The following is a 14,778-nucleotide window of genomic DNA, read 5'->3' as shown; positions in this document are numbered from 1 at the left end:
GTTGTGCAAGGTGAATTGCTGGTGCCACTTTTGTGGGATCTTGCTCAGTTTATGTTCATAAATGATGCTGCATAAGTAAGCTAAGCTGTTTGTTTCAGCACAGAAGATAAGTATCCAATGGTAGTTTATTAACATCTTGTTTTTAGAACAGCACCAGTTCCTACAGTGGAGGAAATTAGTTCAAAATTCCCTAGAGCAGGAGATTTTATATCTACTCTTCTCTCCATTTGTATATTTTTCATTAATATATATTTCTCTGTAACCCGTTGGACTCTACTGTTGTTACAAAGCTGTAGAAGACTGTGGAGTAAGACTTCTCATTGGAATTTTACTGAAATAGGTAAACATGTCAAAGTCAATGACAAAACATCCTTTGGAGTATTCCATCTTCTGTACATCTTGTTTTTAATTTATTTAGCTTTTTTCAAGTTCATGCAACAAAATACGAAATATTAACAAATCATTCCCTACTTGAAGGAGCAACTCCTCTGATTGGAAGAATTAAGAAGTGAAACACTAGGTGTATGCCAGCAAATTTCTGGCAGAAACGCATATGACAGAAAACTTTCATGCTCTGCAGCCTGGGACTGGGAGATTACCAGATATTCAAATATCCCGGATCACAGAGAGGTACACCTAGCAATGCATAACACTAAAGAAAAACAAGGCTAGATATTAACAAACAAACAAAAATGTATGCAGAGTACTTTATTTACCAGCAACAGCAGTATTGCACACTGTAAACTTATACTGCATTTGCTGTATTTGTTTGTATTTACTTTCACTATACTGTACTTATGAAAAACATAACTAAAATTTACTTATGGTTAAAATGCCCGTTATTTGGGAGTTCAGGGTAATAGAATGCTGGATATGAAAGAGCAGACTGTGCAGTCTAAGTTGCAGAAGCTGTTGCCATATTTGGAGCCAGTGTTGGAGAAACCAGTTAATGCAACAAATTCGCACTTGGTGCCTAGAAACTGTGGTCACATTCTTTCACATTCCTTTTATTTGAATTTTCTAATGCAATACAGATATTCATTCAACTTATAATGCATGTGACATAAGAGGGAAGCAAGATTTCCACTGTTGCAACATGACTTCCCTACCTCACTGGGATGCTATGAGGCTAAATATCAAAATCGGGAGATATCAAATACTAGCATGTTTGGGAGGCACCTACTAGTATCCCAGAAAAAAGGGGTGATTATCCCTTATCCTATATGCTGGAACATTATTTGCCCTCTGCTCCCGTGTCTTTCTATAAATAACCTATTCCTCTGTGTATCATTTCAACAGCTTAGATCTTCTGGGACACATCTGCTAAATCCCCATATCTGAAAGTTTGGTAAATGTAATCAATACACTCTCAGGGGAACGGTTCTTAACTATGAGAGTCTGACAGCTCAAGCTGTTGACCTTTCTGGCCACAACAGAGGCCCTCTAATTTGAACTTCTACCTGAGCATGTAATAGCATACGCATTGAGTTCAGATGAAGAGTCCAAATTAACATGTGTCAGCATATACTCTGTAGCCTAAAAGTTTCATGTGGTACAGCTTGTCTGTAAATACTAACAATGTAAGTAGTTATCCTTCCAGCAATACAAAAAATAATATTAACCTCCAGTCCAGACTGCAGTTTCTGTATTAGCTCTTGAATATTTGAAGTTGTTGCATCATCACTTGAAGGGTTAGAAGTAGAGCACTTCATGGACATAACACTAGTAACCGATGGCTGCATGTGGATTTTTTTTGGGGCATGCTCTGCCTCTTGTTGTCTGTAGGCATTATTTGCTGCAATGCTTTCACCAAGCCTAGGTAACAAGATCAACATTAATTTGAAGGGTGAAAACGATACTATGCAAAGAGGAGTCCACAGCAAGTACACACTGCACTCTGAAAATATAACATTAGCCCTACTTGTACTACCCTACTGTATTAGTTACTTCAATTCGATATATACATAGAATATTTTGAGATATAAAAAGGAGAAATGCCAAAGGAAAAAAACCAAGATGTTGATCATTCACAGACAGCAGCAGCTTCTCTCTATAATCACTGTGTGAATGTTATCTGCTGTATCTAGAAAAATGCTGTATCCTATTGGAAAGGATATTTCTAGAGCACAGAAAATATTTCGAACAAGGTAACCGTTATCAAACATTGGGAACATTAATAGTGAAAAACTTTCGAGTACAGATTTTAAACAATTCACTCAGGATAAAGTAAAGAAAGTCAAGGACATCACATTGTTAACTCCTTACCACACAAACTCACATTATGGCAGGGAAGTCTGGTAATGGTGCTGCCTCTAACAGTATTCTAAGGCCAGCCTGAACTTGTTCTCTGTGGTCTGACGTTAAAGCAAAAGCCAAAGGTGTAATCAAACGTTGATCCTAGGCAAAAACCATTTATGTCAATTTACATTTATAATCACCAAAGAATCCAGACACTCTAATAGATTGAAGCCAATGTGAACATATATGTAATATTATTTTATATTTAATTAATTTCAGTTACCCTTGCAAAAAAAAACAAAAAAACATGCATATACACACATGAAATTTTCTGAACCAATTCAGTAAATAGAGCTAGGAACTTTTTACACATCTGCAAAACTTGCTTTCAAGATTCTGGACATTACCCTAAAAGAATTATATAATAGAAACATTTAGTTCAGATGATGCGTAATGAGTGAGAGGTATTATTATCTCTGAGCACAAAATGATCTGACCTCTCCAAATGCTAGTCTTTCTCTCATCCACCCTGGACAACAGAGAGAAAATTAATGCCCCAAACCTGCGATCCATTAAGAACACCCTTCACTTTGAACTGGAGGGGGTCACGTGCTGAAAAGTTTTATACAGTTATGCCAGAAGCACGCCTAGCATAGGTTAAGTCATCCACCCTCCTGAAATCTTAACATACCTTGTTTTAGCAGGATCACCCAATGACAACTGAAAGGAAGTTAAGCGTTCTCTAATCCAAGAACAAGCATGACAAATACAGATATTATGGTACCTTCTGTTTTGCGTGCACTTGTCCACAAGAAAGTATACTGAATAAAATTAAATCTTGACTTGTCAGTAATGACTAGTATTGTTCCATATGGACAAAACACCTAAATTTGATTCAGGTGAAAACTGCCACTTTCAAGAGGTGAAAACTGCCACTTCCTTGTAACCAATCCTTCAAGTGAGCTACTTGATATAGGGGCCAAAATAACGTTCTGAGTTTAGGACATTTTAAATTTTAACCATAACACTATTATTGTTGTTGATTGTTGTTGTTAGAAATGCTATATTTAAGTGTAGCTTACCAATATACAACACTAAAATAAAGACTGAAGACTAATACAAGTGAAAAAAGGCTTAAAATATTAAAAAAACAAGTACTAGTTGAACTCTCTGATCTGGATCTCTCTCGACCGGCATACTCCATAATCCGGCATGATTTTAGTTAGCTGGATGACCACTTATCATGGGTGTGTCCAACTATTCTGTGGTCACATAAAGTTTATTTATAGTCACCAGACCTGGATCTCAGTGTTCTGTGCTGTTAGTTAGTTGTAACTTAACCTTAAATGTCTTCTAAGAGCCCAGTAAGCAGTGGAAGCACTGGCAACATGCAAGTAAATAGTGACTTGTCCCACACCGGTCAGGTCCGAAGTGTGCCAGAAGAGAGTGGTTCCATCTGTGTTTTAAAATAAACTTATAAAACTTTTGGACTGAACAACAGCATGAGAAATAACAACTCCCTGGGCAAGTTCTGCAGTATATTATGCATACTTAAGATTTATGATGGAAACACATACAGAATCAAATCAAGGGTAAAATATTATATATTCACCTTCTTAATGGCTTTTTATGTCATTTAAAGCCTACCTGGAGAATTTTATAGAAGCTGACTTCCATATCAGGCACCATCTGCTTAAGTCTGCCCATAAGATCAAGTGTTTTCATAATAACATCAGCAGCAAGTTTGCTTTAAATAAAATTGGAATGGAAAGTGAAAGTTTGAAATACATACTGAAAGTTTACACTTAACTACTTAAAAAGTATGCACTTTATTTATACAAAAAAGGTTGATTAAAATTTCATCATACACTGGCAAACAGAGACTGAATTCCCCTACCAATTCACAGAACAGATAAAGCAGGTGATAGCAATGCAGGCTTCCCCTATTCCATCATGTAACGTGCACTCTAACAGAAAATTCAATCATACTTTTATCTCTTCTATAATCAATGACAAAGAAGCCAACAGCAATAATGGAGGATTTTACATGAGACATCTGTAAAACTTGAAGCTGACACAAGAAATTCCTTTTCTATAAGCAATTAATGGAGGAAAAATGAGAATTTCTAGTAACCAAGCATGCAGGATAGATTCAGATTGGTGACACTGCGGTGAAAGGTATGATAATATTCCCATGTCCCAAACCATTTGGGCTTTCTGAAATAATGTACTTTCAATGTTTCTACCAGAATTTCAAGGTATACAAGAATGGATGGTTTGAACATTAAAAGCACCTAAGATATAAGCCTAGGTGTCCCAGTTCATACTTAGCTATCGTTTCCATATAACCATAATTCCAATTTATCCTGAAAAAACTGCAAAATGTCTAACAATTTAAGGAAAACAACACTCATTGAACTTAAGCTACTATTCTGATCTTCCAGTGATGCTCTGTGTTGCCAAGAAAAAAATATCAGCAATTGACTAATACATTTGCATTCAATTAGCATTAACTGACGCATATTTTTTAAAAAACACTTTATAACCCTCATTTTCAGAGTAAATTAGGTATTAAGTTTATTTGATTTTAGCATGCTTACCATAGTTCTGAGTCTACTACCTTTGTCCCAAAGCCGACATCAATCCCACTACATGTAAATTGGTGTTCTATTAGGGATGTGCATCTGCTTGCAGTCAGTACCTTACTGGCATGCGTCTTCATGGTGTCATCTCCACAAAACAGTAAATTCAGTTAAGGATGCAGACCAATTTATTCTTTGATACATTTTAACACAATGTAATCCTAACCCTATAATCTTTCTGAATTAGATTAAAAATATCTTATGTTTGAGATATTTGACAAGTGAACATCACTACTCAATTAGAAGCAGGTCTTTCAAGAGCAAAGGGAATGAGCTTTTGTACGTTCCTCTCTTTTTTTTTTCCGTGCACATGGGAAACCTAAACTCAGACCACATTAAAGCTGTGAGTCACTTGCAGAGCAAAGCTTGGCAAGAACAGTTCTTGGATGGGAATCTTCCAAGAACACGGATACGGTGTAGGAAATAATTGATAATTGAAGAGAAAGCACCCTTCACTTCACAGCTCACTCAAAATATTATCCCTCCCCCACATGTGAGATAGCATAATGGTAGTTCCCCCAACTTTCTTCTTTAATTTGAAAACAGATGAGACACAAAAAGAGAGAAAGTGACTTGCTCAAGGTTACACAAAGCCCGTGGCAGAAACAGAACCCAGACTCCGCAGAGAACAGCCCAGGTTCTTAACCACAACACAGTTCCTTTTCTGTTACCATCATCTACAACCTATGGATTCTTTGGAAAAGCAACCTAGCATGGACATGCTGCCTAAGCTGTCCCTGCTATTTCAACTAGAAAAGGTTCTCTTCCTGCCATAATTGAGGTTAGTAGTATGCATGTGCTGTGAAAGAGTATTTCACCCTAAAAACACCTGTATTTAATATTAGCCCCCCCACATCAGCTCTCAAATTGCCTGTAAGGTGGTGGCTGGGCAGCTGCCCCTCCCCACATTGTCATGCTGCTCCTGCCCTCTGCCTGTGAACTGCTCCCAGGAGCTTTGTACTTGCTGGAGAAAGGCAAGGGGGTGGGGGTGGAGGGGAGAAGAGCAACAGAGTTGCATTTGTCAGGATGTCCATCCCCTCCACCCCAAATAAAGCCCCTGCTCTCCTCAGATCCCATCTCTACAAAGCAGGGTATCAGAGCTATAAACTTGAGTCTGAACTTATCTGCTCCCTCTCTCTACATAACATACACAGTGGGTCGGTCTCTCTCTCTCACAGAGACCCCTTGGCACAATGCAGCTGTGTATGTGCTATTCAGAAGAGACAGAGGTGCATTCCAGCAGGGTAGTGTGGGTTCATCACCAAGTTCAATTTCTGCAAAGAAGTGTTTGCAGCCACTGCTGTGTGTCTATTGTATTTTCTGCCTCTTGTCTCAGTCCATGGTTCCTCTAGAGCAGTGTTTCTTAACCAGTGGTACAAGCACCCTTGGGGGTACACTGAGGTCTTCCAGGGAGTACATCAACTCATCTAGCTATTTGCCTAGTTTTAAAACAGGCTACATAAACAACATTAGTAAGTCAGTACAATCTAAAAGTCCATTTAGACAATGACTTGTTTCTATGGCTTCATAGGCCTTATGCTGAAATGTAAATATAACATTTCTATTCCAATTAATTTATTTGATAATAAGATGGTACAAACTCAGAAAGTTCAGTAGTAGTCTCCTGTGATATATTTGTGTGTTTTTGTAAGTAAGTAGTTTTTAAGTGAAATGTAACTTGGTGGTTTGCAAAACAAATCTGACTCCTGAAAAGGATACAGTAGTCTGGAAAGGTTGAATGGCACTTGTTTCAAGACTTTAGATTACCTTGGGACCATGTTTCTCAATCAGTGGTACGAGTGCCCTTAGGGGTACGTGAGAGAAGTCTGGGAGTACTTGTAATTTTTTTTAAAGGGGTACTTTACAACAAAAAGTTGAAAAACTCTGCTCCAGAGTATGAGGCTATATTAACAATGTGTTAACCCCTGAGGGCTAAGCCAGTTCCTTCCTTAATAGGAAAACATTTCACCTTTTGACTCCACCACTTTAAGCAAGCTTCAAAATCATCACTGATATCTACAGTATTAAATTGCTAAAATTGTTTAAATCATACTGCATATGTACATACTGCCTTTTGTCTTCTGAGAAAAATTCCCTGGAACTTAACACCCACCAAATAATTTACATTAATTCTTATGGGGAAACTGGATTCCCTTAATATGGTTTCACTTAAAGTAATATTTTTAGGAACATAACTACAACTTCAAGAGAGGAGTTACTGTGAGGTTATCTTTTTATATTGGTTAAAATAGTCTGGAAAAGTACTTTTCATCCTGAAGGATTCCAAGCTGCAAAAGAAAAGGAAAATTTAATTTTGAAGTTTACTTTTAATTAAGCCTTTCTAATTTCAAGTCACCTTAATATCTTTAAAAAATGAAAGTTTTTTTTGAAAAAAAAATGTTTTGTAAGCATCTATGAAACTGGAAAGATCTTATAGTAAGAGATCTCATGGTATACAGCCAATGGGAATAACTTGCATAAGGATATTCAGCATGACATCAATGACTTTAACCATTCTTTCACACTTCCTTTTTGCTAACAGCTCATCCAGATTATGCTCTGGCAACTGAAGGTGGTCAAGGAGGACAGGCAGCAAAAGATCAACAAAGCGTTCAGCTGAAGTGCTGTTGCCAGTATCAATAACATCCTGCAGCAAAACACACAGATTTCAGAATGTGTCAAAATTTAAACCAATAATCAAGGAGGTTCAACCAACTCTTATCAACTTCCTCTCACAGTTAGTTTCTTGCATCAACAGTTCAGGGGCCTATCTAGTTCTAACCACAACTGTCTGACTCTTTTCAGAATGACTTCTTAAAACTACCTCCCACTATCATCAATTGGAAGACAGACCTGTCAATCCTTTAAAATATCTACAATTGTTATGTTTTGAGGAAACGTTGTACTCTTATCATTTTAGAATCAAATGCAAGACTTTCTGCTTAAGGTAAGAGTTTTAATGTACAGGAGAACCCTGATTATGCAACCTTTGATTATCCAACTTTCCATTTTATCCAACATGATGAATATAAGAATTTTTAAGAATGATCTCATTGTGTTTTCATTGGCATTAGTAATAAACTGAGTGTATAGATATTTGTTTGTAGATATTTTCATTAGTATTCCGTATTATACATCATTTCCATTTTCCAAGCATCCTTTGGTCCTGTTTAGGTCAGATAATTGGGGTTCTAGTCTATATCAGATATAAGCTCTAGACTGAGTGCCCTTTTAAATGTAAAACTGCCTTACAAAATGTACAAATCTAGAAAGAAACATAGTTATTACAGTTAGGATTTATCTTCATGTGTGGCTTTCCAAATAAAAAATGTGCATAATAAACAATTTATGGTTTTTTAAAGTCTAAGAGTTTCTGAATTGCATAATGCGTAATTCAGATATAAGGTGACCAGTATAACAGTCTTGGTACCTCAAAAATCTCCTTGACCAATTCTAAAGCTAGAACACAACAGTTTTCAGATCCTTCCAATGGTTGGTTTAACCAGTGAACTAAAGCAACAGATGGCTCTGAAGATTTAGAACGAGCTGTGAATCTGGTACTTCCAGAGACTGGCACACCAAATGGCTCCAGTACTGTCTGACGAACAACATGGCGCAGTTCAGTCACTGAACAAAAAGCAAGCAATAATTCCAAGACCTGGACAAATCAGAAATACAAAACGAATTAAACGTTTTACAGTCATGCAAAAAAAGCAAATGCATTGTTTGTTAGTACTGTGCACAGTGACACCTACTGCCAAAGTTGCTTCAGCATTTCCATGAGGATAGATTGATTTAAATCCCTAATTTTAGTTATTTAATTCAGCAAACAGGATATCTTGATTTGAGTCGATGCTTAGGAAAATAGCTAACCTACAAACGAACAACAAGATGAATAAAAGTTGATTTTCCTTGGCATTTAGCCATGAAAGCATTTATTTACCATAAAGCCTATATGCTAAATTTGGTACTTTTTTCTACTTGGAGGACAAACTATAGACAGAGCGATTTCATAGCTTAAATTAAAATATGAATATATGTTCATTTAGAAAATGGTGAATAATGAATTTTATTTACTAAATTAACTTCAATTTGCAACTTGTGTCTAGATACACTAATAGAAATTTAACTTAAAAATTATTTAAAATAATTCAAGCTACCATAGATACACAAGGAAACAAGTTTATGAAAACATGTTTTGCATTTAAAATGGATGTATTAAACATAAGAAATATTAGTGGTAATGAAGTTAATTGAACTGATTTTTCTTGGTCACAATGTCCTTCAAGATTATAGAACTAGCACACTTCATCCTCTCGGACAGATTATTATTCATAGACAAAGAAAACTTTCCAGGACCTAATCTGTTTCTCAGTTTTGAATGAGCTAGTAACTAAATCGACTTAGCTGAGTAAAATTAAATGAAAAGCACTTTCTCCACATGCACAAGAGGCCACCACTATTAAAAGCTGGTTTAGAATTCCCAACTAACTCTAGTTCCCAGTGCTTAGCCAGTGATTGCCACTAATTAAATGACCTGCGTCTCCCTAAAATTTTGGCAGCAAATATGCACTGTATGCATGCTATTCAAAGTAATTTAAATGAACAAATCAGCTAGGTGAGGCCTTTAAATAAGATTCTGACATTCAAATTTAATTTTAAATGAAATTTTTAAAAAATGCAATTTAAATCGACATCCCCTTTCTCATTAAAGATGAATCAACACTCACCTTGGTTTCCACAACAAAAGATCAGTTGGATGTTTGCAGCTTTCTCAGATTATTATTCTATTAATGAAATTTAGGTATACTTCCTATCTTTTACAGGAAATTTTTCTTTTCAAGTTAGCAGGTTCAAATCACCTAAGATGTAAATGTCCCTGTAAATGTTGTGATGGAACCCAACTAATTTGACCAAGCTGTAAGCATTAAAACAAAAAAAAAATACTTTGCCCATGTACATTAGACATTAAACAATAAGACTACTGCCCAGCAATCTACTGGCAATGCAAACATATATACTGGGATATTAATGGATGAAATGTGCACATTCCTAAAAGAGAAGACTGCGGACAAACATCTAAGAACCCTCATGTGTAAAGCATGATATACTTAATGTTTCACTCATTCAAATGATTTAGCTTATATTGTCTGCAATATTGTAAAATTCATTCTAGGAAGGTTTACAAAAACCTTAAAAATAGCTAAGCTTACATTATATACAAGGTACAACTGCAAATATTTAATCTGTAATATGTCTAGGTTGCTGTTTGACTATAAACCTTCAAAACAGGAGGAACAACTTCATTCTATGTATAGGTTTCACCTGCCTGATCTGGCATGGTCAGGAACTGACTGGTCCTGAACAAGAGAATTTGCTGGACCAGGTGAAGTTTCCTGTCACCAGGTCCCAACGCACCAACCCGCTCTCCCCTGCACCCCCTCCACGCACCGCCAGGCTGCTCATCCATCTGGTGCTGTGTGGGCCCCCTGGCTTAGGCTGCTGCTGGGGCTCCCGCTTATGCTGCTGGGGCTGCTGGGGAACACTGACTCCAGCTCTGGTCTGGCAGAGCTGCTGGGGAAGCGTCTCCAGACCTGCATGGCTGCCCATGGCCCCATGTGGCTGCCAGGAGAAGCTGGCTCCAACCAACCTCAGCCTGGTCCCATGAGGCAGCTCCCAGCCCTGGCTCTGGCTATGCAGAACTGCCCGAGGAAGCCAGCTCAAGCTCTGGACTCACAGGGCTGCCATGAGTATCCAGTGCTGGCTCCAGCCCCAGCCCTGGCCCCAGGGGGCTGCCTGGGACTCTAATCCTGCCCTGCACGGCTGCTCCCCAGCCGCCTGGGGCTGCCTGGGGACACCAGCCTGGGCCCTGGGCAGCTGCCCTCTCCACCACAAGGTTGCTGGGGGATGCGGACTCCTGCCTGAACAGCTTGGGACTCCCAGAAATGGACCCAGACCCCCAGGAGAGCCAGAGGTCATGGGCTGCAGCTTGCTCTCCTGCCCAGAATGTCTTATGTCCTGCCAGAAGAGGGGTGTTGCCAGACCAGAGAATGCCAGTTTTAGGATGTACAACCTGTATAGTGAAACTGACACACAGGTTAACTGCCTAATCCCAGGATGCACCTTCAACTCCCGCTGATTTTAACAGGGCACCCAAATGTTTGGTAGCTCTTGAAACCTGAGAGAGACTTGTTTAAGAAAGGCGCTCTTGCGTTAGGCCAAATGTTTTGTACATTAGATTCTATAGCTTCTCTTGTCATAAAATACCTTTGAAGATGAATCAGGATCCCGTCCATGAAGAAGGCCTAATACTTGATTGAGGCATGAGGTGAAGTGTTCATATCTACATTATAAATGGGAAACAATACATTAAGCGCCTACTTCAGTGCAAAATTTACTCAAATATTTATGAGCATCAGTGGATTAAAATGTCCTCTCCCAGCCCATCCCTAGAATAGCCTTGATATTCTGCTCTGTGAAGTTTAAGGATGTATCCTTTGGCTTTTACACTTCTAACTGCTATATTCAAAAAGACACCGTTATACTTTAAAAAGCGCTTTCTCCTGAAGCTTGTTTAATGTTTTATGTTTCGATATTTTTTTTAAAAAATAAGGAACTCAGGAAATAAAGTGTCTTTGTCACTATTTGAAGCTGAGTCTAAAGTGGCAACCAGCTAATTTTATAAAGTAAAGTCGTACCTAGTAAGATAATCAGCAATTTTTGGATTCTTCAGCAGATCCATGAGCAGGTCAACAGAATATTTCCTTGTCAGTGTGCCATCACCATTTACAACAATATTGAATATTAACTGAAATGTCTGATGAATGTTCCGGGCATGGAAGAGCTAATAAAAGGAAATGAGGGCTATTTATTACACAACACCACTAAAGCATCCCCAAGTAGTCAGAACAAACTACAGTCAGAAAACATGACTGTCATTGTGGTTATTTGATAGCTTTACTTAAACTTTACACATTTCAAAGAGATTTTTTTAAAATTCCAAAATATTTATTTACCTTTTCTCCAACTTCTTCATTTAAGGTAAGGCTTGATAATATTGAAAGTGCAAACACAACCACCGTTAAACTACTATGGGCCAAGAAACTGATCAAGGTACGATAAAAACCCTTCAATTCATTCTACAGCAAAAAGGAGAAACTCATTACTATGACAGTTTTGATGAGAACAATTGAAAGAAATGCATGGAATAATGATTTATAATTAAGTACTCAACCTAACCCGAAAGCTAGTCCAGGTGATACCCATAAAAATGCTAGTGAATTACAGGAGAAATATACAAAATGTAACTTCCACAGAAAGTTCGTATTGGTATGAAAAATATCCTCAAGAACAGAGATTTTAAGTCAAACTTAAATGGTAAAGGAAACTATGGAGGGAGAATTTTTACCCTTATTTTGCTAGATGAATGGAATGCCATTTCACAAACATGTCTCGAAAGATAAAAGTCAGCTATTGTAAACTGACAATTGACTCTTGTATAAATCACATTTTTAAAAAATAAATATCAGGGTTAAAATGGAATATTACTTTCATCATCATCTATGGAAAATTAACTACTTGATATGCTGGAAATAACTACCTATGCTCCTAAATACTTTGACAAGGCTGAGGCTAGATTTCATATTTCCATTTTATTCCCTGATAATGTGTGCTCCAGTTAAGACTATTTGGTGAAAGTTTTAGTTTTCCTTTGTTCTAAGGAGCAAGGAGTGACTTGAGGAGTGATAACTACGCTAGGGTTTAAACAGGATCCTCATGACATGTAACAGTGCTCCAAATTCTCAGCTTTCATTGAAATATATGATTGAAGCCTTTTCTGTAGCAGAAAAAAATTGGAAAACCACCAAGACAAGCCAAATATTAAGTAGGCATCATTTCGCCTCTTGAGTCTACTGGGAAGCTAGCCAAGATCTCAATTTCTCCTTTCAATTTTATGGGTCTTTCCCCCTCCCACCCATAAAATGCCACAATTGTTCCACTTTGCTGTGAATTCATTACTCACCTACAAAACACAGTTATCATTAATTTGTGCACTGGTGAGAACAATGACACAAGGCATATTACTGTTGAATAAACTGGCATGGATGTTGAATAAGGACACACACAAACAAGGAGATCAGGCGTGATTTTTGCTTGCTTCTCAGAAAGGCAAACATCTAAAATATTCAACTTATGCCAAAAATCAACACTAGTTGCCCAAATCCATTTAGAATGTTAACATAAGACTGTTTAAAATATTAAAGCTATAGAAAAGATGCCATGTTTCCAAACGGACAAAATGTTGCTTCTCTCACACACCTCAAACAAGGGACCAAATGCAAAACTTTAAGTTAGCCTTTCACTAAGAAAATATGGAAGAAGCATGTGCAATCTAAACTAGGTGGGACTGATGTGAACAAAGCACAGAGAAGATTAAGAGCTCTACATTATCCTGCTATCATTTCCCCCACTTGTAAGTGGCACTTCAAGCTTTCAAAGGAAACTAGGGATCATCACACTGCATGTGAGCCGGGGAAGAAAAAGGGTGTCTGTAAAAATGGGATCTCTAAGTCCTCAAATGATCAGAGTCCAATTACTCTCTTCCTTTCCTCTATCCTCAAAGTAAAATGTAATCAGAGTTTCTTACCAAAGATTTTATATGAGCTTGAACAGAGAGACTGTGTCGACATAGATTTGCCATGAGTCCCAAACATGGTATCGTTAATTCATCTTCTGTTGACTGACTAAAAAAGTTCCACAGGACAGTTACAGCTATTTAAGAAATCAATGAAATCTCCTTCTATGCATAAACATCCACACAAATTACAGTCATGTACTACAAAGACATTTACAAACTTGCAATATATATTCAGGATGGAAAAGCTACCCAAAATACAGACCATCACATGACATTTCACTCATGACCCTACAAGGAGCAACAGATGAACGTTATCAGAATCACAAGAGCACTACATAGGTACAGAGATCGACAATCACAGAGCATTTTGTAAAGTTGGTGGGTCAAATTGTGCTGAAAGTCTAAATACCCAGCAGACGTGTTTGTGCTACTATTTTAGTTTATTTCTCTGTTATCTTATTTCTTCTAGAAAACTCAAACTCCTTAAACATCACCAGCTGTTGAAAAAAATCACAAATAAATGCCCCCTCTTTGAATATTCTTTGCAACAACAGCACTTTGAAAGAGAAATGTCTAGAGATTTACAAGTAATTACTAAATAATTCATGCAACCTTCAAAGCTTGTAAAGTAACATTATTATTAAAACTAATAAAAATTAGAAATGTGCTTAGCTAGAGATATTGCCCCAAAACGAAAACTCAACGCATACTTACATATGATGCATTAGGAATAAAATCAATTCATCTATATTAGGACTGGTATGGAAAACTCTGACATTGTAGGTTAATCGCTGCAGAAGTTGAATACTCTGAAAAAATAAAACTAAATGAATTTTCTAGCCTTCCCAAACCATTCTACTATAGAACATGGACATCTGGTGTTAAGACTACAGAACATACTTCTCTACAGTTTAACAAGTCATAAGAGCCGCGTCTACACATGCACGCTACTTCGAAATAGTGCCCGTCACGGCTACACGTGTTGGGCGCTATTTCGAAGTTAACATCGACGTTAGGCAGCGAGACGTCGAAGCCGTGAACCCCATGAGGGGATGGGAATAGCGCCCTACTTCGACGTTCAGCGTCGAAGTAGGGAACGTGTAGTTGTTGCGCATCCCGCAACATCGAAATTGCGGGGTCCTCCATGGCGGCCATCAGCTGAGGAGTGGAGAGATGCTCTCTCCAGCCCCTGAGCTCAATGGTGGCCGCGTGGAGCGGCCCCTTAAAGCTCCCCACCCCCTCCCTTCCTGTGCAGGAAGC

General features: G+C 37.8%; 1 protein-coding gene across 2 annotated transcripts in view; it reads right to left on the bottom strand.

Moving 5' to 3' along the window:
* Positions 1 to 14,778, bottom strand: part of CIP2A (cellular inhibitor of PP2A) — a 45,022-nt gene that overhangs the window by 17,875 nt on the left and 12,369 nt on the right. For both annotated transcript variants that reach the window (XM_074998840.1, XM_074998848.1), the window contains exons 4-14: positions 14,233 to 14,327; positions 13,528 to 13,624; positions 11,897 to 12,019; positions 11,579 to 11,724; positions 11,148 to 11,223; positions 8,311 to 8,538; positions 7,368 to 7,527; positions 4,839 to 4,980; positions 3,886 to 3,985; positions 2,279 to 2,397; positions 1,623 to 1,815 (exon numbers count right to left, since the gene is read on the bottom strand). In XM_074998840.1, coding sequence (XP_074854941.1) covers positions 1,623 to 1,815; positions 2,279 to 2,397; positions 3,886 to 3,985; positions 4,839 to 4,980; positions 7,368 to 7,527; positions 8,311 to 8,538; positions 11,148 to 11,223; positions 11,579 to 11,724; positions 11,897 to 12,019; positions 13,528 to 13,624; positions 14,233 to 14,327 — 1,479 coding nt within the window. The remainder of the gene's footprint in view (positions 1 to 1,622; positions 1,816 to 2,278; positions 2,398 to 3,885; positions 3,986 to 4,838; positions 4,981 to 7,367; positions 7,528 to 8,310; positions 8,539 to 11,147; positions 11,224 to 11,578; positions 11,725 to 11,896; positions 12,020 to 13,527; positions 13,625 to 14,232; positions 14,328 to 14,778) is intronic.

Source organism: Carettochelys insculpta, chromosome 1 (genome assembly GCF_033958435.1).
Source record: "Carettochelys insculpta isolate YL-2023 chromosome 1, ASM3395843v1, whole genome shotgun sequence".
NCBI classification, from domain to species: domain Eukaryota; kingdom Metazoa; phylum Chordata; order Testudines; family Carettochelyidae; genus Carettochelys; species Carettochelys insculpta.
This window is presented reverse-complemented; position numbering and strand designations above follow the sequence as displayed.